Source organism: Pelophylax lessonae (genome assembly GCF_965119305.1).
Source record: "Pelophylax lessonae genome assembly, chromosome: 7".
NCBI classification, from domain to species: Eukaryota; Metazoa; Chordata; class Amphibia; order Anura; family Ranidae; genus Pelophylax; species Pelophylax lessonae.
Window position 1 is genome coordinate 174,997,650 of NC_138774.1, and position 25,810 is coordinate 175,023,459.

A 25,810-nucleotide genomic window follows, 5' to 3' on the forward strand; every position below is an offset into this window, starting at 1 on the left:
CTCCACACCGGAAACGTGAACTAAAAGAGCCAGAACAGGTTCCTCGGCCCAAGTCAGAATCTGGGCCACCTCCCTGGCCGCCCGCACACTCTTGGTGCCCCCTTGAGGATTGATGTAAGCCACAGCCGTGGTATTGTCGGATTGTTGCAGCCGAGTCGCTCAATGGAGCAGGCAGAGCTTGATCGCCCTGAGCTCCAGGACATTTATCGTTAAGAGGATTCCTCCGTTGACCAGCTTTCCTGGGCACAGAGATTGTCCAGCACTCCACCCCAGCCCAACAGGCTGGCATCCGTGGTGACCATTGTCCACAACAGTGGCAGAAAAGACCTGCCCTGGCTCACAGCGGGCGACAGAAGCCACCATGAGAGCACTGACCTCGTGAAACGGCTTAGACATATTATTCTGTCTAAGGACTGCGAATCCTTGTTCCACTTAACAAGGATCTCTTTTTGCAGAGGTCTTGTGTGAAATTGAGCAAACGGGGCCTTCTTGAAGGTCGACATCATCAGCCCCAGAGACCTCACACAAGTCCGCAGGGAGGAGAGATTGGTGTACATCAGCAACCTGTTCTCGCACTGCAAAGTCTGAAGTTTTCCCCCGGGGAGAAAGACCCTCGCCAGAGAGGAGTTTAAGATCATACCCAGGTAATTCAAGCATACTGACGGGGTCAGCGTAGACTTCTTGAAGTTGATGGTCCACCCAAACTCCTGAAGGGTCTGAACCGTGATTGACAGGTTGCCCAAAGGGTTGGATGAGAACTTGTTCTCAACAGGAGATCGCCCAGATATCTGAGGATCGCAATCCCCTTTTTGTGGAGCAAAGCTAAGGGGCCAAAACCTTGGTGAAGGCTCTGAGAGCGGAGGCTAGACCAAAGGGTAATGCCACATATTGAAAGTACTCTTCTGCCACTGCGAAACGGAGACACCGCTGATGACCCCGTAGATAGGGATGTGCAGAAATGCATCTTTTATATCGATGGAGGCCAGAACGTCCCCTTGATTTAAAGATGCTACCACCAACCGAATGGATTCCATCCAAAACTTCTGTGCCCGCACAAAGCGGTGCAGTGATTTAAGATCCAGAATTGGACGCACCTTGCCCTCCTTTCTGGGCAATGTGAACAGGTTTGAATAAAAACCTTGAAACCTTTTCCGCTGAGGAACTGGCACAATCACTCCCTGTGCAAGGAGATCCTGCACAGCCTCCCCGAGATCCTTCAATTGATCCGGAGACAGATGGAGATTTGATGGAAACAATCTGCCTGCTGGACGAGACCGAAATTCAATCTTGTACCCTGCAGGGATTAGTTTGTGAACCCATTTGTCCTGATCAGACATCGAGGGTTTCTGAAAGTAACACAGATATCCCCCCACCCCAGAAATGGGTGAGGGCGCCCCTTCATGTAGAAGAGGATTTGTCTGCCGAACCTGACTGGCTAGTCTTGGGCTTACCTGACCAAGCCTTCTTGTTTCCTCCAGATGCTCTGAATGGTTTACCTTTTTCTTGCACCCTGAGGCATGAAAAAAAAAACGCCTGTGAGCCGTGAAAGAGGGTCCCCTCTTACTGCGAGGTGCCTTGCCTTTTGAGGATTGGGGTAGGAGAGTACTCTTACCCCCCCATTAGTCCCTTAAATTAACTCATCCAAGGAGTCCCCAAATAGGCGTTTACCCAAAAATGTGAGATCAGTTAAAGCCTTCTTAGAAGCCTGGTCCGCTGACCAGCTCTGCAGCCACACCATGCGGCGTATGGCAATCCCCACCGCTGACACTCTGGCAACCAGAGGAGCCACATCCAGAGCCACAGCACACAGGTACACCAGGGCCTGGGCCATCTGGTCCGTCAGCTCAATCAGAGTCAGGGGAACTGTCTCAGTGTTCAAGTTACCCCTAAGCACTTTAACCTATTCTGAGAAACCAGGATGGACGGGAATACAGGTTTAAGTATCGAGCCCGCCAGCAAATGTAGGTGGCGGGAAAGGGATTCCACACATCTGTCCACCGGGTCCGTAAACACCGGGGAGTCTTCCACAGGTACCACAGTAGATGTGTTCAACATGGAAACAGGGTGATCCACCTAAGGCGACATTGTTCAGCGATTTGAGTCAGCAAAGGGATAACGGCGTTTAAAGGGCTTTGGCACCAATAGCACGTGCTTAATGCGCCACCATTGCTCATTCACAATATCGTGAAAGTCTTGGGGACAAGGGAACACCTGACCCGACTTCTGGGCTTTGCGGGAGCCAAAAACTACCCGATGTCCTGACTGTGTAGGGTCATAATCCATTTGCAATGTTTCCCTTACTGAACGAATCAGTGCTTCCACCATAGCACGTTCCCACGCTGCAGCCGAGGAGGACATATCCTCCTGACTAGCTGACTGTGAACACAAGGATCCCTCAGGGATGGGATTGTCCGTGGCGACCAAATCAGGCTCTAAATCAGAGGACTGAGAAGGCAGTGGCCGTTTTTGGGTAGCGACTTGTTTCATCACAAAGTCCACCTTTGACGCCAGATTTTTCAAAGCTGCAGACAGAGACATGAAACACTGCGATCCAGATGGTCCGGCATGCGCACTAATAACGTCTGAGGGGGAGTTTTCCCCTTGGGACTCCATTTTGCAAGTCTTAGAAAAAAAGAGTGCACTTCCCCTTTAAATCGCGATTGCGGTCCGCACCGCTATACCGAGCTGCATCCGGAGTCCCCCTTAAAGGCTGGCAGGAGCAAAGTGTGCCCGAGGAATGCCCAAAGGAACAAAACCACCTCTGAGAATTAGCAGCTCTGTAGTGTAATCTCCAGCATGAAAAACGTCTGACAGGAAGTGACATATCATCACAAGAGGCTGTAGACTGCCTGTGTAGCCTCAGGCTACAAAAAAATGGTGCCAATAGTAAAGCATAGGAAGCTCATGGAAAATGGCCACTGTACCTTCACACAGGGAGCCGATGCCCACACTTAAAATGGCGGCCCGAAAATGCTGCCATGCGCTCAGAACCCAGACATGAGGCTAACGCAGAGATCCACCTAAAGGGACCCCTAGGACAAGTTAACATTATAAACCCCCCCCCCTAGGCGTCAGGCACCGACTATAGCGCCCCCAAGCGGGAGCAGGGAGGGCAGGGCCTGTCCTGATAGGCCTGGGGTTCTTTTAGAGAGAACACAGCCCTGTTATCCCCAGGAGTCGGCCCACATCTCCCCCTCAGAGGTCTGCCAGGGGCACGGGGGGGCTCAGTATCACTCACCATATCATGGACCGCGTGGGTTCCGCTCTGAACAGTTCGCCTCCCAACCTTAGTGGGGGTGCTGCCAGGCAAAAGTGGTATGCTGCGACTCAGGGCATTCCAGGTTGATGCGTCCCGGCAGGCATCCGCTCACAGGCACGTCCCTATCCACCGAGTCGCAGTCGTGGCGAGACATGGGCGGACCATAACCTGCTCCCGCTCGTTGACCAGGCTGGGAGACCGTAAGGATTTAGATTATCCAGTGCGAAACCGCAGCTGGCTGTCGCTTGTAGGCCACCAGGAGGATCCCCCTGACACTAGCTAGCGATAGTCAGTGCAGAAAAATAAACAAACATTCTTAACCACTTGCCTACAGGGCACTTAAACCCCTCTCCTGCCCAGGCCACTGATGCATTGATAAGGCGGCACTGATAAGGCAGCACTGATGGGTGGCAATGATGGGTGGCAATGATTGGCACTGGTAGGTGGCGCTGAAGGGAACTAATAGGCGGCACTCATGGGCACTGATTGGCAATAATAGGTGGCACTGAGGGGCAATGATAGGCACTGGTAGGGGACACATGATAGGGCACTGATAGGTGGTACTGGTGACACTGGTAGGTGGCATTAGTGGGCACCGCAGATGGCACTGGTGGGCACTGGTAGGTGGCGCTGGTGGGCACTAGTAGGTGGCACTGGTAGTTGGCACTGGTGGGTGACACTGGTGGGCACTAGTAGGTGGCACTGGGGGCACAAATTATACCTCTCCTCTTCGGACCGATGTCCCTCTGACAGCAGCCGGTGATCATTGTTTTTTTTTTCCTCACACTGACAGTGTGAGGAGAAAAAAACAGCTGATCGCCAGCTGCTGTTTACATGATCAGCTGTCATTGGCTGTCAGCTGATCACGTGGTAAGGGGGCAGGATCACCCTGGATCTCCGATCTGTGATCAGGAGAGTCTCATGGACTCGCCGATCACAGAGCAAGCCGGGCGCGCTCCGCAGGGAGCGCCCAGGCCGCTCATTGCCGAGAGGACATCATTGTACGCCCTCCTGGCAATTCAGGTCCGCAATGTAGCCATCATTCGGCTATAGCGTGGACATCAAGTAGTTAAAAGAATAAAAAAACTGAAGTCCCAGCAGGAAACCTAGGTCCTACTCCTACACTAGGCAGCAAGAAACTGATATGAGTGCACAGTGTGTCTGGGGTTATGTCGTGAGGGACAGCCCCTATAGGCGTGTCGAGTGAAAACTTTTCACTACCTAGTCTACTCCTGTAGATGGCGCATAACCCAGTAGTGAAGAAGCATAAGAGCTGCGTCTGTCAATGGACGATAGAGAAACATCTGCTGTGAACCAGCCCTCAGGGAGGGTTATATCCCCTGTCAGTTGTTGTTTTTTTTTTTTACCATGTGTGTCTCATTTGGGAGATTCCCTTTCACTTCTTGTCTCAAAGCCAACACAGCAAATGAGAGGAAATCCCTCCAAAGTGTCACAAGGGTTTACAAGAACTAGTGTCTACATTGGGAGATATCCCTTATTATCCTCTTCTGGTGACAACCAAAAATTTGGGATTTTCTTTCACTTTCATTTTTTATAATAACAATAAGCAAAAGAAATAGAGAGTGTGAATTTCCTTAATGGAGGCACAGACAACAATAAAAACCTGACAGGGCATTTAGTTATTCTTGCCTACAGCGGAATTGAACATGCACAGGATAACTCTAGGCAACGAGCAGGTCTCCGTTTTTTGCTAGTGTCCTCAGGAGAGTGGATATGTTTCCTTCAGCTCTGATGTTTTTCTGTTCATTTCAAAATGTTTTTCTATCAACAACTGCTAGCAGATTCATGCTGCATACTGAAAATCCTGGAGGTCTCTCCAGTCAGCCAACAAGCGCAGGTTTTCTCCATTTTTGAATGACTGGCGTTCTCTCTGCGATGGCAGATGGTGTCAGTGGGCGGGCTAGTGCCCCATTGTTGGTGTTGGGAACTATTTGCCACTGTTGCTGACAGTGGGGGCAAATAATGTCCCAAGGGCCTGATAAAAGCAGGCAAAGGGCCACAGTTTGGAGACCACTGGAATAGAGCCTTGGGGGCAAGCTACACATGCTCAGTTTGGTGTGTATTTCTAGATAGTTTTTTCTTTTTCTTGGGAGGGTGCACGTGGTCAGCATTAGGTCAAACAGCACTGTCCAGACAGAGGGTCAGGGTTCCTGTAGTCTCATAGGACAGTCATGACAGAATGAAAACTCCTCCTACAACTTTTACCAGTGCTCTGCTGGATACTGATAGAAGTCACAAGACTGCTCTAACTGCCGATGAGAAAAGGTATTTAGCAGTTTATAGTTACAAAAAATATTGCATTTCCATGTTCTGTGTAAAATGGGAGAACAGATATAGTGAATGCAGAGTGCTAGGTTTAGTAACACTTTAGGGCCTCATGCACACAGAGATAAAACACAGTTTTTAGGGGTGTCAGGCATTTTTCCGTTCTGCTGATAAATGCCCATCCAAGTTGGCCTACATTCAGGTCCATAAATATTGGGACATTGACACAATTCTAATCTTTTTGGCTCTATACACCACCACAATGGATTTGAAATGAAACAAACAAGATGTGCTTTAACTGCAGACTTTCAGCTTTAATTTGAGGGTATTTACATCCAAATCAGGTGAAAGGTGTAGGAATTACAACAGTTTGTATATGTGCCTCTCACTTTTTAAGGGACCAAAAAATAATGGAACAATTGGCTGCTCAGCCGTTCCATGGCCAGGTGTGTGTTATTCCCTCATTATCCCATTTACAAGGATCAGATAAAAGGTATAAGGTAAAGAGTTCATTTCATGTGTGTTATTTGCATTTGGAATCTGTTGCTGTCAACTCTCAATATGAGATCCAAAGAGCTGTCATTATCAGTGAAGGAAGCCATCATTAGGCTGAAAAAACAAAACAAACCCATCAGAGAGATAGCAAAAACATTAGGTGTGGCCAAATCAACTGTTTGGAACATCCTTAAAAAGATAGAACGCACCAGTGAGCTCAGCAACACCAAAAGACCCTGGTGAAAAACACACCCTTCATAACAGTTGGCCAGATCAAGAACACTCTCCAGGAGGTAGGTGTATGTGTTTTTTTTAAAGTCAACAATCAAGTGAAGACTTCACCAGAGTGAATACAGAGGGTTCACCACAAGATGTAAACCATTGGTGAGCCTCAAAAACAGGAAGGCCAGATTAGAGTTTGCCAAACAACATCTAAAAAAGCCTTCACAGTTCCGGAACAACATCCAATGGACAGATGAGACCAAGATCAACTTGTACCAGAGTATGGAAAAAGAAGAGTATGGAGAAGGAAAGGAACTACTCATGATCCAAAGCATACCACCTCATCAGTGAAGCATGGTGGTGGTAGTGTCATGGCATGGGCATGTATGGCTGCCAATGGAACTGGTTCTCTTGTATTTATTGATAATGTGACTGCTGACAAAAGCAGCAGGATGAATTCTGAAGTGTTTTGGACAATATTATTTGCTTATATTCAGCCAAATGCTTCAGAACTCATTGGACGGCGCTTCACAGTGCAGATGGACAATGACCCGAAGCATACTGCGAAAGCAGCCAAAGAGTTTTTGAAGGGAAAGAAGTGGCCATCTCCAAGCTCACCTGTTTCCATCCATCAGCATTCATGTACTTCCATGTTGGAGACACTCAGGTTGAGTAGTGTTAGGAAGTGTTAGGACTGCAGGCTACACAGGTGCCGTGGAGTGGCCTGCAGCTTATACATGCGTTTGCAAATGTGTGTTAACTAAACCCCTGTTTTTAACCTATTATGTTAGACAGGTTTATTTGGTTTGTCAGCAGACTGGTGAGTAAGTATAGCAAACTAAGGGCCGGTTGGTTTCCACACACACACACACCTACTTTAATCCCCTTTTTCTCTTCAGTTTTGTTATATACAGGGATGGAGACGCTGAGCAGTGCTCGCGTGTGTCTCATCTAAAGTCCCAAAACTGCCCAAATTTTCTGTGGAATGTTATGCAATGGCCAAGTCAATCACCTGACCTGAATCCCATTGAGCATGCATTTCACTTGCTGAAGACAAAACTGAAGGGAAAATGCCCCAAGAACAAGCAGGAACTGAAGACATTGCAGTAGAGGCCTGGCAGAGCATCACCAGGGATGAAACCCAGCGTCTGGTGATGTCATTGCGTTCCAGACTTCAGGCTGTAATTGACTGCAAAGGATTTGCAACCAAGTATTAAAAAGTGAAAGTTTGATTTATGATCGTTAATCTGTCCCATTACTTTTGGTCCCTTAAAAAGTGGGAGGCACATATACAAACTGATGCAATTCCTACACCGTTCACCTGATTTGGATGTAAATACCCTCAAATTAAAGCTGAAAGTCTGCAGTTAAAGCACATCTTGTTTGTTTCATTTCACACACATAGGGGTTTAGGGCCATTAAGCGGCAGGGACATTTTGAGGCAGAAAAAAACCTACTGCCAGCATGTCCAGGAGCAGCAGCGTTTTGGCAAAAAAAAACACTTGGCGAGTTTAAATGCATGTAGCACTTCAGAACTGATTAATTTCAATGATCAGAATAAATTATTATTCTGGCCAAGGAATTTAAGTAACGTCCCAGCGATTGATGTGCAAAAAGCATCAAGATGTGTTTACATGTGTCAAGCATTTTTTTGCCAAGATACTGCTCTCTGGAGGAAAGGCGTTTGTGAGTGCTAGGTAAACACCCTGTGTGCATGAGGCCTAATACTTCATACAGTCTGCAAGTTGACCACATGGGGGAGCCCTCATCTTTATTTTCTGCTAGAGGTTTTACAACAGTAATGATACCATTTTCTAATCCATACTCTTCTTCCCTAGCTCCACTACATGACGCAACTCTCAAGGGGAGGTAGAGAGTGTGAGTGTGGAGATGCCACCTCTTGCTGATTTGCGATGCTGCTTTGGATCTAATGTGTGAGTTTGTTCCCAATCAGAAGTAGCATCCCAGGTGTTGGCTGTGTCATTCTCAACACAGTTCTTCACCCTGCCATTTCCAAGAGATTAGCAGAATTCTTTAACTGCAATACCAGTAAGTATTTAAAAAGGGTACAGGACTAACCAGTACCATTGTTTGAAGCCTCTTTACTGCCTTTGGTACTATAATACATGTAGGCAGTTGGGAGATTTGTTTTTCTGTCCTAACCCTTTGTCTTGTTTTGTTTGGTCTTCACTACTCTCTCTGCTAAGCAAAAAGAAACATTTTTTTGATATGATAATTGAGGGACATTGTCTCTAGCGATCATTTTGAGATACGAATAATCTAGGATGCTACAGGCAGCAAAAGCACCATTTCCCTTAGGGGAAAAAGCTTATAGTACGGACTGTAACAATCATCTCATTCTAGAATTGTTAGGAAACCTTCCTTACATTCACTCCGTAACGATTTCGATGAGACCCTCTAGGCTTTGTGACCTGTCCACCCAGAAGCCTTTGCACTCTCCAGCTTTTCTCTGTATGGAGGTGTGCCCTCCCTTTTCAGTGCGAGGGGGCATTTATAAACGTTTTACGGTTGCTTGTAAATCTTGCAGCTACAGTGCCTTGCAAAAGTATTCACCCCTTTGACTTTTTACCTATTTTGTTACATTACAGCCTTAAGTTCAATGTTTTGTTAATCTGAATTTTATGTGATGGATCAGAACACAATAGTCTAAGTTGGTGAAGAGAAATTAGAAAAATATATACATAAAACTATTTTTTAGAAATAAAAAGAAGAAAATTGGCATGCACGTATGTATTCACCCCCTTTGTTATGAAGCCCATAAAAAGCTCTGGTGCAACCAATTTCCTTCAGAAGTCACAATTAGTGAAAAGATGTTCACCTGTGTGCAGTCTAAGTGTCACATGATCTGTCATTACATACACACCTTTTTTGAAAGGCTCCCAGAGGTTGCAACACCTAAGCAAGAGGCACCACTAACCAAACACTGCCATGAAGACCAAGGAACTCTCTAAAGAAGTAAGGGACAATGTTGTGGAGAAGTACAAGTCAGTGTTAGGTCATAAAAAAATATCCAAATCTTTGATGATCCCCAGGAGCACCATCAAATCTATCATAACCAAATGGAAAGAACATGGCACAACAGCAAACCTGCCAGGAGATGGCTGCCCACCAAAACTCACGGACCCGGCAAGGAGGGTATTAATCAGAGAGGCAGCACAGAGGCCTAAGGTAACCCTGAAAGGAGCTGCAGAGTTCCACAGCAGAGACTGGAGTATCTGTACATAGGATGACAATAAGCCGTACGCTCCATATAGGTGGGCTTTATGGCAGAGTGGCCAGAAGAAAGCCATTACTTTCAGCAAAAGACAAAATATCACGTTTTGAGTTTGTGAAAAGGCATGGGGGAGACTCCCAAAATGTAAGGAGGAAGGTGCTCTGGTCTGTTGAGAATAAAATTGAACTTTCCCACCATCAAAGAAAACGCTATGTCTAGCGCAAACCCAACACATCACCCAAAGAACACCACTGGTGGCATCATCATGCTGTGGGGATGTTTTTCAGCAGCTGGGACTGGGAAACTGGTCAGAGTTGAGGGAAAGATGGATGCTGCTAAATACAGGGATATTCTTGAGCAAAACCTGTACCACTCTGCGTGATTTGAGGCTAGGATGGAGGTTCACCTTCCAGCAGGACAATGACCCCAAACACACTGCTAAAGCAACACTTGAGTGGTTTAAGGGGAAAGATGTAAATGTGTTGGAATGGCCTAGTCAAAGCCCAGACCTCAATTTAAAAGAAAATCTGTGGCCAGACTTAAAGATTGCTTTCACAAGCGCAAACCATCCAACTTGAAGGAGCTGGAGCAGTTTTGCAAGGAGGAATGGGCAAGAAAATCCCAGTGGTAAGATGTGGCAAGCTCATAGAGACTTATCCAAAGCAACTTGGAACTGTGATTGCTGCAAAGGTGGCTCTTCAAAGTATTGACTTTAGGGGGGTCAATAGTTTTGCACATTGACTTTTTCTTTTATTTTTTCCTATTTGTTGTTTGCGTCACAATAAAAAAATTAAAAAAACATCTTAAAAGTTGTTGTTGTTCTTGGATTTCCCTCTGACTCTCTCCTCAACATGATCCCTGCTTTCTGTTTGACCTCACACCTGCTTGATCTCCTGTGCTTAACCAGGCACTTCTCCTACTTCTGCTCATCAGCATATGACCCTGGCCTGGCTCCTGGCTGCGTCTTCTCCAGTCACCTGTCCATGTATGATCTTGGCTCCAGCTTCCAGACTTCATCTTTCTGCCTGTTCCTTTGGAACCTGATTACCAGATCTGCCTTAAGGGGCCCTGACTGGCATTTCCACACATTCTGTGCATGGACTGTCTACCCCTGCTGATCATGATGCCTTACCTTGCATCAACCACCATCCCTACAGATCATCTCTACTGACCATTACCTGCCGTCCAGGTGCTGACACCCTTGCTACCCTGAACCTAGCATGCCTGTTCCCACATTCAGGTGTGTTTGGATCAGAGCTGCAAGGGAAGCCCTCTCACCACTTTGGCTTCCACCAAGGTACGCGACACTTCCTCAGCCAGGACCCAGGAGAGTGTTCCCAGATGGGGAATGCTGAATATGGCCCTCATAGCCTCCAGGTTCAACAACAAACTAGACAGGTTTGTTTGCTCTCCTGCCATTCTGCTACCTGGCCATATTCCTCATGTGTTAGCACCTGCATGCTGAAAACTCCAAGAGTTGTGCATTTGTTCCTCTTCTTCTTTGGATCAGCAGAAATCCCTGCTGTACCAATCTCAGGCTGTCTCCTTGCAGTCACAGTTTTTTTCAGAGCGCATTTGACAGGCAGTGAGGAGGTGTTAAATCACCTCCTTACCTCCTAGTTTAACTTCATAATGCCATACCACCACAATGCAATTGCATGCATTGCACGCAGTTGCAGCGCAACCCAAATGGATTAAATGGGCGAGTTTGACAAGCAGTGCCACTTGTCAAACTTTGCACACCAAGTTAAAAATGTCACAGCCGCGACATGTGAACAGCCTCGGGCCATTCTTATTTTACAGTTCTGGTGGGCGGTCTCAGCCAGCCGTTTTTACCACCCCTCCACCAATCAGTTGTACCTAATATTCCTAGCACACGTTGTTTGTTTTCTATATGTTTACGGAATAACAGCCCTTATTAGATCCAAAATTCATTTTTAGCAAAATTAGGTTAGGCCCTCCACAACAATTCCAGTTTCTCATGTGGCCCCTTGGAAAAGTGAATTGCCACCTGCTCTGGGGTAACAAGGTTGAGAAAAGCTGATCTACAGGATCGGATTCCACCCTTTCTTGTCAAGGTGCACTGTGAGTGTTTCTTGGTTTTTTAGCATCAATAAATTTTTTTTCCGATTTGCAAAGCTACAACCTGGTCTTTTGTTTTCTAAGTTCTACTAGATGGCTTCTTCAGACATAACCCCTTTAGACAGCTCTGAGCTGGAGGCAGTTCTCAATTCTCTGTTGTTTTCTTGGGCCAATTAGCAGCGGTTTGCAGTGTTGCTCACCCCTCAGTATGTCCTGAAGGTTAGAGACTTCATAATCAATGAGACCGAAAAACACGTTTTTTGCACTCACCATACAATCTATTTCTTGAAGTCCATTGAAAGCCATAGCTCCTACCCCTCTGAGTTTATGTTCTGGGTACATAAAACTGAGGCATATCCTGTGCTAACATTTATTTATTTATTTTTTGCCAGCCTCTATTTCTTTTGTAGGTAGCAGTGTAACTTTGCAGGTTAAACACTTCCTGTGTCCACAATGGACTCCAAAAAAAAAGGATTTTCTCTTTTGTTCATTGACGGATAAAGCTCCTGATTCTTCTTAAGCATTGGGTTATACTGCCCCCTACAGTAGGAAGAAAAAGCTACACTACGCCAAAGTGCAGTCCCAGGGGGTATACAACCACTCTCAGCTATAGGCACTCAGTTTTTTTATGCTGGGATCTCTGGTCCTGGCATTTTTTTTACCTTTTAAACTGATTTTTTTCTTATCTTTGTTATTTTGTTCCTGTGAGAATCTACAATCAACTGCTGGACTGGGCGATGGGCTGGATATTTTTTACAAGATCCAGAGTGTCCCCCCAGTCTGGCCAGCGAGCGTGCGCAGGCCTACACTCCACGCTAAGTCGGCCATGACATAGCCCTACTGGACGGGGGCTGGCCTGTGAGTTAAACGTCTCGCGAGAACACATACGACCTGGCCTCGGCCTGAGTCGCTGCGTTCCTCCTGGCCGACAGCCCCCCATTCCGATGGAGCGGTGGTCTGTCTGTTTCCTGGTATGGAAAGTAGCTGTCCCCCCTCTTCCCCTGGAGGGTTTTGGGGTGGACATGGGCCCCTCCCTGGGATGGTGGGACCCCTCCTTCCCCCCAGCCCCTCTCAAATTTTTGTGGTCAGCGTGGGTCTTCTGCCCCCCCCCCCCCCCCCCCCGGGTGAGGATATGAGCTGGCTTTTGCCACATGCTCTTAAGGGGGGCTTTTTGGAGTTGCTGCTGGCTGGGTTTTTCCTGGTACGCAACGGTGGGTTGAGTATGGTTCCCCGCCACTCTGAGGTTTGGTGACTAGGGCAGGGATGTCCTCTGGGCTCCCTGCTGCAGTTGTTGGGCTGGGGGGATGGATTATTTGGCATTGGCGGGTCTGCACCTCACTCGGCCGAATCCAACCAAAAACTTAGGCCACAGCTTTGGGGCCTACTGGTTGGGAGCTATGTGGGGCGGCCCCAGTGAGGGTGGCTGAAGGCTTCCACCCTCCCCTCTGCTGTACCTGGGTGGTTGAGCGTCCACAAAAAATTAGGCCGCGGCTTGCAACCTACTAGGCCATGTGGCTGAGTCGGACGCCTCCTTTGTGGGGGGGGGGGGGCGGCCCCAGTGAGGTTAGCTGAAGCCCCTGCTCTTACTTTGGGCATCTGCCTGGCTGGGATCAGTGCCCTAGCGGCTGGGGCTCCACAAAAATTTAGGCCACTGCTTGTGGCCTACTAGACTGTGCGGCCAGCTTGACGCCTCCCTTGGAAGGAGTGGTGCTGTGGGGGCGGTTTACTTTTTGATGGCAGCCATGGCGCCACTATTGTGGAGGGCACCTGCCCCATTTTTTTTAGCGCTGCGGGACCATCAGGGTACCCTGCCTGTGTGTCCACGTAAAGGCATGCGGCCCCCTTTTAAGGGGGGTATTTTCTATTATGCGGGCCTCTATGAAGGGCCTCGGAGGGCAACCCATTCTTTTTTTTTCCCGGGGTCCAATAGGTGGTCCATTTGTGGGCCCTTGGTCGGTGTCCCATTTGCAGGATCGCAGTCGGCAGCCCTCCCCTAATTGTTATGTTTTCCAGGTGAGCTTAGTATATAGGGTCCCCCGCCCTCCCCTGCCACATCTATCTCATCAGATCTTGAATCTGTTTCGGCCGCTGCAGACACGACTGGACAAGGCTTCTTCTGCATGAAGGGGGGCCCTCACCTGTATCTGGGGTAGGGGGATGCCTTTGCATGTTTACAGATCCGTGGACCTCCCTGGTTCCGTACAAGTGGGTCCACGAATTGCTCTGATGGATAACTTAGAGATTACTCTGCAAACTCTGAGGGAGTTTGGTTGGTTTCTGAAACTTCAGAAGTCTGCTCTGGTTCTGTCCGCAAAACTGGACTATCTGGGTCTGACTCTGGACTCGGCCTCAGCCAGAATGTTTCTTCCCCTGGGAAAACTTCAGAAATTGCAGGAAGCAATTCAGCTTTTGTTGTCCAGCAGACTGTCATCCCTATGGGCTTGCATGTGGATGCTGGGCCTGACAGTGTCTACCTTCGAGGTGGTTCCATTTGCACAGTTTTACCCAAGATCTCTGCAAAAAGAGATTCTGGTGAAATGGAACAATAATCCACAGTCTCTAGAGGTGGCCTTGTTCTCCGGCATTGACAGGGAAAACCCTTTCTTCCCCTGTACTGGACAGTTGTCACCAAGGATGCCAGCCAGTCCGGGTGGGGAGGAGTCCTCGGCACAGATTGTGCTCAGGGGGTCTGGACTCCGGAAGACTCTGCTCCTTGGAGACTTCCTCTCGGGGAAGATCTGCTTCCCAAGGGCCAATCTTCCATCCTGGTTTACAGTCTTTGGTTTTAATAAAGGCTAGAAAATCTACCTCTAGGAAGATCCACCATAGTACTTGGAAGACGTACGTTGCGTGGTGTGAGTCTCTTGGGGTTCCCCCTTGCTCCTTTTCAGGGGTTCAGATCTTGGCTTCCCGCCAATGGGGGGTTGAGCAGTGCCTTGAGTACCATCAAGGGCCAGGTTTCGGCCTTGGCGGTTTTTCTTTCAACGTTCATTGGCCACACATTTCTTGGTGTGTACCTTTATCCAGGGAGTTTGACACTTGGCTCCTCCAGTGTGGTCTTCATTGGGACATCAATTTGGTGTTGTCAATTCTTCAGAAACCTCCCTTTGAAAATAATCGGGAGGTTCCCCTGCTTACGTTGTGACAGAAGGTAGCCTTTTTGGTGGCTAATGCTTCTGCGTGTAGGGTGTCGGAGCTGGTGATGTCTTGTCGTTCACCTTACCTGGTGGTTCACGGAGATAAGGTGGTTCTTCGTCCCTGTCCATCGTTCCTTCCAAAGGTCGTCTCTGATTTCCATTTGAATGAAGACATTGTGTTGCCTTGCATTTCCTGGATGTGGTTCAGGCAATCAGGGTGTACCTAGCAGATACAGAGTCTTTTAGGAGGTCATACTCATTATTTGTACTCACGGATGGACCTCGGAAAGGGTTGGCCACTTCTGCTGCAACCATTTCCAGATGGTTCAGACAGACAGTGATTCAGGCCTATTCAATTAGGTTTCAGGTTCCTCTTCTTCCTGTTAGGGTGCACTCTACCTGAACACTTAGTGCTTCCTGGGCCTTCCCTCATCAGGCATCAGTGATGCAGGGTTGCTAGACGGCCACCTGGTTGTCTGTACACTTTCACAAAGTTTTATAAAGTGGATGTGTTGGCATCTGCGGATGCTCCTCTTGGCCGCAGGGTTTTGCAGGCTGCTGTTTAGAGGACCTGGTCTTCTTTGAGGGTGTATTGTTTTTTCAGGTGAGCTCCAGTTATTTATGGTTGAGCTCCATGTTACCTGGTTGGCTTTGGTTAGACTTGGGAATTTTTTTCTGCTGTTTTAGCACCCCTCCTCATGTTTAACACTGCTTGGGACATCCCAATGGTTAAGAAGAATCAGTAGCTGTGTCCGTCAATGAACAAAAGAGAAAATTGGATTTTTGACTTACCGTAAAATCCATTTCTCTGATGTTCATTGATGGACACAGCACCCACCCTTCTTTGAAGTTGGTTTTCTTCTGACAGTACTTGTAACCTATAGCTAAGAGTGGGTGTATACCCTCTGGGACTGCCCATAGGCGTAGTTAAGCTTTTTCCTGCCTAGTGTCCTAATCCTGTAGGGGGGCAGTATAACCCAATGGTTAAGAAGAATCAGGAGCTGTGTGCGTCAATGTACATCAGAGAAATTAATTTTATGGTAAGTCAATAATCCCATTTTATAGGGCCTACAACCATTTTATTTTTCGATTCTGGAAGGAGTGGGGAAGAGTTAAAAAACTGTTAGGATTCCATTTATATCTTTCATTGAAGAGGTTTCCCCTCACTGCCTACCCTGATAAAACAAAAATTAGGTAAGAGGATATCATCCCAATAGGAGGGGAAAATCTCATCGTTGATAAGGTGTACCTGGGGAGGAAGAAGTGATGAACAGCAACAATAGTCTGAGTTTCTATTCTAATATTTATTTTCCCCATTAGTCCTCAATCAATATCGGCTATAATACTAGTAGCATCCATATGACAAATAATGGCGGATTATCTCAAGGAAGAACAATATATTTTAAATTAATATATATACATTGGTTTATTTGCCAGGACTCTAATTCAAGTGCACCTCTTATTAAAGTATATATGTCACATTAATCAACAGGGCATATACTGCATCAGGGGTTAAATTAGAGACTACACAGTTTGTTAATTTTATTTGAAGAAACCCTATCTGGTAAGAGGTTCAGCAATACATGATGAGCGAGTGTGTAAGCAAGGTATCTAACACATTAACACACATTGATATAATTACAAAATTGATATATGAACTTTTTTCCTTGCTAAAGAACAAGTAATTCTGTTCAAACAGCCTTGTGATTTACACACATCTGCCACACTGTACAGCCAGACTGGTCCTAGTTTAGCAATTAAGCTTACTATATCACTACCCTGCCTCTGAGCAATAAAGCAGCAGTATAATGACTTTTGCAGCTGTGCAGTATGGCAGAGGTATGTAAATTACAATATTAGTTGAGCAGAATTACAAATCCTTTGGCAGGTAAAACATTATAAGGCCATATAGCTCTTTAAAGCTATAATAGTATATGAGCTCTTTAATACCTTGAAATGCCCCATCATCCCCACCATCACTCTATAGGCCCTACCTTTGGTGCCATTTTAGGTAAACAAAGACCAACTACTGTAACAAAGCCCCTCCTATTGGGTGACAGCTTCTCCTGTAAGGTGACAAATAGAGCCCTTCCTATAGGGTGAAAGACAGAGACCACCTACAGGGCACAAAGGTACAGCCCCTCTACAGGGTAACGGGTATAGCCTACTGGGTGCCAGGTAGAGCTTCCTCCTAAAGGTGACAGACAGAGCCCCTTCTGTTGGGTGATAAGTCGAGTCAGAGGCAGAGCCTCTCCTATAAGGTGACTATTAGAGCCCCTACTACAGTGTAAAGTCCCATGATTGACAAGATGACAAGTGGTCTCACCTTTGTCCACTCGGGTGAGGAGGAGATCCAGCATTTCCAGGACATGCATCTGTTTTATCTGCAGCGTTTTATCAAACACAGCGATTTCTGGCTGGCCATCTGTGAGAAAAGACAGAGCGAACATCGGTCATTTATCAGAACTGGGCACAACATACCATAGACTGCTGGAGTGCCAACCTTTGCCTAAAACCCCACCTTAAGAGAAACAGAACAGCCTCCTTCTGCATTCCTATTTACAGATAAACACAGAGTGGATAATGTTTACATAGTCCAGACTTCACACAAAAAAATGTATAAAAGAGGGAGATCCAAATCGCTCAGACATTAATCTCTGTTTTATCCGTCTCCAGCTGGGGAAACATTAACGTCTTGCTAATTTGTAGCCTTCAACAGCAAGAGCTAAAAATAGCCAGTAATTGGCAATGGCGCATTACATTAATAAAACAAGTGAAATAAATGAATCAATAAGGAACTGAACAGCTATAATGAGACTGCGAGCGGCAAGATCTTACTCGTTTATGCCTCAAAGCTGCAGCTCCACAATTGTTCCCCTGAGAGAGCCTTGTGGGTTTATTACACAAAATGCAGCGCTTTATACTGCAAGCTTACCGATTAGAGAGACCACCATCTATGCGACTGCTCCTCTTTACATTCACATCACATCCGCTATTGCAGAAGCCCCAATTAGTGAGGTCCAGTAACCCATAGCAACCAGCCTTCACCTTCTGAATTAACAGAAAGGAAACCTGTACTAAGAGCATATGGGGGCTACCATTCCTGATCTCTCCTTCTAAATGATCTAGCTGCCTTACTGTAATGTTGATCCAATGGCTTCAGAGGTGATAATGATAGGATTCTCACCATCTATTAGCAACACTCCGGCATCTGTGGACAGGAAGAGTGACGGGCCCCAGGAATCGCCATTGATGGCTTCATGGTTGAAGTTGTTGCAAAAACACTGAGACTCCCAGGGCTAAGAATTAAAGCAGAGGCATTATTAACTGATCACAATATTTTCTGTTTCTTTATACAGGATAAACATGTGGAAAAGGGTCAGGACCATACAATGCTGTATCCTAGTCAAGTAATATCAGGACTGGACAGGCTCAGTATAGCACTATGCTTTGACTAACCTAAATCCAAACAGTGATTTGAAATGTTCCCGAACTGACCTGACTGCCCTTCTCTGGTCCTCCTCCAGACCCTGCCCTTTCTGCTTCCTAGCTCTGCCCCCAGCTTCTTCCCGGCAGCAGCACAAGGACAGGAAGCATGTTATGTGCAGGATAACAAGGCCAAAATAAAGGCAAAAAAAAAAAAACTAAAGCAGCCACCACATTTAAGTAATGCTGATGTGGAATTAGGTGTGGCAAGCAGGCCAAACAATGCTGAGACCTACAGAATGAAGAAATATTCACATTGTCTTCCTCTGTCTCTCTATCGGGAGTAAAACCTGATTGTCAAAATAACAGAACAGTTCATGGGACCTATTAGTGTGCTCCCATTGGACACCAAAGAAAAGTTAAAGAAGTCTCCCATTTTGCTGCAAAGGAAAGAGGGTTGATGACTCCTGTCTTAAGGATATTCTATCATACTGCGCTCATGACTCTTCTAATAAATTTAATCTAGAGTCCATTTCCTCTGGTGGGTGGCCATCTCATATTGTATGGTGGGTGTTTTAGCTTTTTATACGATATTCACTATCAAGGTGTTTGAACACTCAATTCCTTACATTCGCCTTGGAATGACCTACCAGTTTCATGATTGGATTAGATCACTTCTATTGGACTGTATTATTTATGGGACTTCTTTCTTTCTTAGTCTTTTTAGCATGGCAATTTTCTGTTTATATATTCCTGAACTGACCTGCCAGCCCCAGAAGACTCCAGTGATCTTATTCTCTGGTATATCCATTGTTGTCACTTGTATACATATTACAGATGTAGAACTTTAGAATGCACAACCTACATTTTAAAGAGATTGTATTAACTTTCCCTCTGATTAGTGTCTACACATCTTTGCTATGCATTGGAAGAAGGAACTGGACATCTTTTGGATGTGGTGTATGTGCCCCTCACAGCAAGTAGACACAATGAGAAATAGCCTGCCATGAAGAACGGATAGGCTGCTGGTGACATTTGTGGAAGTTGCTTTGATAGCAGCTCCAGGGGTAGACAGGTGCATATACTGTATAAGGAACAATTTACTGCATATACTGTATAAGGAACAAAGGCCACCGCACTGGGAATTTGATAGGGCACCTGTAGTGTTGTGATTAAGTTGCATGTCTTCCAGGCATGTTCTCTATTGAGTAGTGTAATATTAGCGCTTTTGTCCCACCAGCCCACATACTGCATCAGGGTATTATACTGAGGTGGGGGGGGGATTCTATGTACTGAGGATAAATAGGTCCCTGTTCTGATGTAACTGTACCTCATATATTGTACTGACAACCATATTACATTTCCACTACAACCTGTGGGCAGCATCTAATTTAATTGATGGGTTGTAAAGTAACTTTTTTTTTTTCAGTAACTCATTTGAAAGGATATAGATCCTTTGATGCATATCTGTTTTTTTTGTGGTTTATGATACCATCTAGAATACAAATGAAAAAAACAATATCTATATATCAGTAGGACATTCCTGTAATTGTCCTAGATACCTGATGGTGGACATCTTACCTCCCTCCTGTACAGCCCTGTGGTGGCCAGACTAGTTGGTGCATCTCCCCTAACTATGGTCTTCAGCTTCAGCGCCTAAAAGAGAGGTTCATATAGTATCATCACACACACACACTATGACATCACAGAGAACAGACAGCAACATCAGAAGAGGCAGTCCAAGCCTGATGCAAGCCCACAGCACTAAATTACTCACCATCAGAGATTTGCCCAACAAAATGTTTGCTCTGCTGTCTCTTCTAATACATCTCACTCCAAAAAAAGATGCACAATACTAACCTGACCAATCCTAACAAACTCTGCTTGGCGTGCCTCTTCTTTTTTCCTTGCAGATTTTGGGGATTCCGGCAAAACATCACTAAAAGATCTTCTGTTTAGCATGTTCTAAAACAGCACAACAAACCTGGAATTAGTGTCTCCACATTCTGACCCACTATACTAAACGTCCGGCAACTGTGCCAGCATCCCTAAGTATTACTAAATTTAGCCCACAAGACAATACCCCTACTGTGCCACCTTTCCATTAACTACTTTTTCAATAATCACAATGTCTTTAGGGAAACATGCCCCCATTTATTGTCAAATGCCTCAAGAATGCCTCTGTTTACTAACTAAAACCCTGTTGTACATATTATAGGATAAACAGGAGAGATCAGCTGAAAGGATAATGCTGCTAGGATCAAGTAGAGGTATCAGTGGAAAGGATAAAGCTAGGTTCACACTACTGTGATCCGATTTTCCGATTACATAGTGCAACTTGGTTTCAACTTGATTGCATTTTGATTGCAGAGCCCAGTGCCTGTAGGTCAAATTCCAGGTTAAAACTGCAATATCCAGTCTAGGTTGGAGTATGGTCTCCAAAGTTAGATTTTGACTTCTGTTGAAGAACCCCTGGAGTCTAGAGTATTGGACAGCTGACAGAGAGCAGATGATGATGATTGAGGAGATTGCAATGTTGACTACACTGAGATGGGATATGTCACATATAAAATTAGGATTACCTTGTGTAAATCTGGCATAAGATCTTGATACAGCGACCGTATCAGCATGTCCAACGTCCTCTGTCGCTTCTGAGCAAAGGTTGGTGTTTCTAGAGTTGCCTTCTCACCATTTATTACTAAAAGAGGCAGAAAAGTGCACAAAACCTCAACAAAAGCAATAAAGAAAGGAAAGAAACAGCTCAAATCCTAAAATTAAACATATTTTAGTTACCATCTCAAATGTACACATACAAAGTCCTTCCACAGCCATCTCCCAGCATTTCTCTCCTCAGTACAAAGAGGAGTAGGGAAACATGAAGTCATGTCTTCTGGATGCATGACATAAATACTGAACAGCAGATTGACTTCTACAATATCTCCAATGAATAAGAAAGCAGACTTACATTTTACTAGAAGAAAATCCCTGAATTCTTGGTGGTCAGTGAAGACAGGAGGAGAGGGAAGTGGAGGCCCAAACAGTGGTACACTTTCTTCCGAAAATATTTTTAATCTGCCAGATATCAGAATGAAGAACCACAATTACGCCCCTGGAAGACTGTTATGCATCAAGCAAATATAGCAAGGTATGCAAGCTCCTTTCAGTGGTGTACTAAGGGGTGTGCAGTACACAACGGGTGTGGACCCGCTTGGGTTGATGAGGCTTCATGACATTTCTTTTTTGTGTTGCGCAGTTTTGCAGACCAGGACCATACCACAAATAAAAAGAGATGTCAGACAGCTGCAGTGTCTCCAGGGAGTCCTCTTCAGGTGCTTCAGTAACAGTGGGTGGAAGTCCCCTTCCCTCTCTGCTCATATTACAGAGCCAAGAGAAGGACTTCCTTTCATTTAGCACTCCCGCTGCATATGATGAGTTTAGTGAGAAGGAGATCTGTACTGAGGATTCTATACCTGGGGGGGGGGGGGGGGGGATAGGGAGAGTGTACTGAAGATTCTTTACTGGGGGAAAAGTTGTAAAGGGGTGTCTGTACTAATGTTTCTGTACTTGGTAAAGGGGGAGTCCATCTGTGCTGAAGGGTCTGTGTTGGGGGTGTCTGTCTGTACTGAGGGGGTCTGTGCTGTGGGGGGGGGGGGGTTTGTCTGTGTTGGGAAGCTGAGTCTGTACTTAGGGATTTGTGTTGGCTGGGGGTATGTACTGAGGGGTTTGTTCTGGGTGTCCACTGTCCTGAGAGGTCTGTGTTGGGGGGGGGGGGGCACCTGTACTTAGGTATCTGTGTTGGAGGGGATTCTGTACTGAGGAGTCTATATTGGGGTGGGGTCTGCACTGAGGGTGTAGGCTGGGAAACAGGGAGTTAGGGATGTTAGGGGAGATCTGGGGGTTTGGGCATGGTAGAAGGGGGATGGGTTGTACTTGGAAGAAGGGGTACATTTGATTGTTCTTGGTAAGTGGCTGTAAAGCCTATAGCTTCTATCTTCAAAGTTTAACTGAATACGCTGAAGATACTGATTAGTTGCCATGCACAGCTACTCAAGACTCTATCTGCTCTAGTTTTGATATATTCCACTCAAACTCTATGTTTTTAACTGGCCATACCCATTAAAATCAGATCGTACAGTCTCCGTACAGCCTCCTTTAGATTTTACAGAAATGTTATATGAGGACAATGCATTCAATATATACCAAATCAGGCAGGCCCTTGCACTACATAGTTGATGGTCTAAAGGAGATTGTAAAATCAGATTGTATAGCGTATGGCAAGTCTTACATATTATACTCCTGTCAACTGCACTCCATGTACATTACTCCTTCTTTAAGGTATGCATGTAAAAAAAGGATATATAATGAAACAGTTTCATTTTACTAAAATGGTTTGTACATATTTGTTACACTCTTGCTTGTGGAACTGTCACTAAAGCATATTTTGTGGGTAAAAGGACTGTGGCATGTGTGTTCTGAGTATAGGGGGGAGTAGGCTCAGGTTTTATTTAAATATGCCCCTTCAATCCCCTCCCACTGTTTGCACAATTTGCCTACACCCACAATGTGGCATGGCACACTTTGCCTGATTCAATATATCTTCATACATTTTTTTGGGGTGTATACAAAATGATCGGCCCTGGGCGCCAGATGTGCTAGGCATGCCACTGTCTCCCTGCACTCACCTGTAAGTGTCGTTCTGTTTGTTGTATCTCACTAAGGCAAATATATCTGTAATCTTTATTAAGGGAAAAACCTGGAGACCAAAAAAATCTTTGCTGCTGCCTACATTAACCTTAGTAACCTGAACCTCAGTAAAAATCGAATTAGAGTCCCTTGTCATGGTTAGGATTGCTGAGACCAGCTGAGCCAATGACTGGCCATACGCCGTGCAAATTTCTTTCTTGTAAACACAGGTTGCAGAAAAGAAATCTCCATGATTCCCCCATTAACACAGACAGAGCTGATAGGGGGTGTCTTCTCCCAGTGGGGGGGGGGGGAAGTAGGGGAAGCCGTCCTCACCAGGAGAAGACAGTGATTATCGCTAGCAGCTATAGCATCCGTTAGAGACAATGGCAAAAGAATCCCGCAAGCCTTTTGTACCCAAGTTGATCAATGAACTTGGTACCTTCAACCTGCCCATTAACGCTTTGAATCTCAACCAGCTCCGACCGAACTGGCCGAGATTTGAACCGTGTATGGCCGGCTCAAAGTGGGGCAATTTTGGCTCCAGCGATGATTATTATCATTTTTCTCCTCACACATCCACAAACTCTCCAAAGTTCCAGAAAGCAGCCATGATGAAAGGATACGAGTGAAGTGAGAGCGGATCATAGAGGGCTTAAATGATGGAGAAGACTCTTCACCTTCCTGAAAGACGATGGTGACGATATCATTACCGATGTGTCGTTTTCTTTCTACCTGGAAAACACAGACTATCACTTTGGTGGACTAATGCTTTACCCCCTACTATCACCATTATCATTATCGTTCATTCCATTATTTTAGCCGTGCACTGTAGACTTGTATCCTGATACTAGATCCCTGTCAGCTTTTCTTCCAAAAGCCTTAAGCAGGGTATACAAGGACTGAAAATTGGCCGGTTCAGCAGAAACTGGCCCACTTTCAGGCCATATGTACTGCTGCTTTTTTCAACAGAAGCTGATCTAATGACTGGCTTCTACTGAATGGTCATGCTGGAAAACCAGCATTCGATCAGCACTTGAAGTTAATGGCTGAAAGTGCTGATCTGTGTAATCTGCCATGATAGGGGGTTGTCCCCTTGTCAGAATCCAATAGTGCGACAGGGGGGATCCTTGCATCACACACCGTTTGTGTACATCCAGGGATATGTCCGTTTTTTTTCTGTTCAACCTGCTAGCTGAAAAAAAAAAAAAAAAACTGCATGTGTATACCCAGCTTTATTTAAACGTCCCAGCTAGCCAAAAGGTCACATGTAGCTGACACTGAACTAATAACACTCGACGGACATACAGTATCTCACAAAGGTGAGTACACCCCTTACATTTTTGTAAATATTTTATTATATCTTTTCATGTGACAACACTGAAGAAATTACACTTTGCTACAATGTAAAGTATCGAGTGTACAGCTTGTATAACAGTGTAAATTTGCTGTCCCCTCAAAAAAACTCAACACACAGCCATTAATGTCTAAATCGCTGGCAACAAAAGTACACCCCTAAGTGAACATGTCCAAATTGGGCCCAAAGTGTCAATATTCTGTGTGACTACAATTATTTTCCAGCACTGCCTTAACCCTCTTGGGCATGGAGTTCACCAGAGCTTTACAGGTTGCGACTGGTGTTCTCTTCCACTCCTCAATCATCACGAAGCTGGTGGATGTTAGAGACTTTGCGCTCCCCCACCTTCCCTTTGCGTATGCCCCACAGTTGCTCAATAGGGTTTAGGTCTGGAGACATGCTTGGCCAGTTGTCACCAGTGTGCTGTTTACCCTCAGCTTCTTTAGCAAGGCTGTGGTTGTCTTGGAGGTGTGTTTGGGGTTGTTATGTTGGAATACTGCCCTGCGGCCCAGTCTCTGAAGGGAGTGGATCATGTTCTGCTTCAGTATGTCACAGTACATGTTGGCATTCATGGTTCCCTCAATGAACTGTAGCTCCACAGTGCTGGCAGCACTCATACAACCCCAGGCCATGACACTCTCACCACCATGCTTGACTGTAGGCAAAACACACTTGTCTTTGTACTCCTCACCTGGTTGCCACCACACTTGCTTGACACTAGGGATCGACCGATTATAATCGGCGGCCGATATTCACTTTTTTGAAAGTATTGGTATCAGCCACAAACTTGGCCGATAAGACCGATGTTTTCTTAAGGTAGGGCTGCCTCCGGGGGGGAAGGGGGGGATGGGGATTAGAGCACCGCCTGATTACACAGAGCAGGGTTCTCCTGCTTACCCGGCGCGGACGCTTTCATAAGAAGTCCCGCCTCCTGGACCGGCTCCTACCTACGATAGACAGCACACTGGTGACGTCTATCATTGAAAGCCGGTCCAGGAGGCAGGACTTCATATGACAGCGCCTACGCCGGGTAAGCAGAAGAACCCTGCTCTTTATAATCAGGCGGCGCTCTAATCCCCATGCACTGATCACTCTGTATTGGATGGGGGCACTGGTCACTCTGCATGGGATGGGGGCACTGGTCACTCTGCATGGGATGGGGGCACTGGTCACTCTACATGGGATGGGGGCACTGGTCACTCTACATGGGATGGGGGCACTGGTCACTCTGCATTGGATGCGGGCACTGGTCACTCTGCATTGGATGCGGGCACTGGTCACTCTGCATTGGATGCGGGCACTGGTCACTCTGCATTGGATGCGGGCACTGGTCACTCTGCATTAGATGGGGGCACTGGTCACTCTGCATTAGATGGGGGCACTGGTCACTCTGCATTAGATGGGGGCACTGGTCACTCTGCATTAGATGGGGGCACTGGTCACTCTGCATTGGATGGGGGCACTGGTCACTCTGCATTGGATGGGGGCACTGGTCACTCTGCATTGGATGGGGGCACTGTTCACTCTGCATTGGATGTGTGATTGAATGTGCAGAATATTGGCCCATATCAGCCAATACCAATACGTTGTTACCAAAATATCAGTATCGGCCCTGGAAAAACCATATC

General features: G+C 46.1%; 1 protein-coding gene across 1 annotated transcript in view; it reads right to left on the reverse strand.

Moving 5' to 3' along the window:
* GARNL3 (GTPase activating Rap/RanGAP domain like 3) overlaps positions 1–25,810 on the reverse strand; it is a 264,692-nt gene that overhangs the window by 52,539 nt on the left and 186,343 nt on the right. Inside the window, exons 13-20 of the mRNA XM_082263321.1 lie at positions 23,452–23,560; positions 22,825–22,870; positions 21,108–21,214; positions 20,725–20,840; positions 20,003–20,107; positions 19,724–19,798; positions 17,904–18,015; positions 17,043–17,141 (exon numbers count right to left, since the gene is read on the reverse strand). Of these exons, the coding sequence (XP_082119447.1) occupies positions 17,043–17,141; positions 17,904–18,015; positions 19,724–19,798; positions 20,003–20,107; positions 20,725–20,840; positions 21,108–21,214; positions 22,825–22,870; positions 23,452–23,560 (769 nt within the window). The remainder of the gene's footprint in view (positions 1–17,042; positions 17,142–17,903; positions 18,016–19,723; positions 19,799–20,002; positions 20,108–20,724; positions 20,841–21,107; positions 21,215–22,824; positions 22,871–23,451; positions 23,561–25,810) is intronic.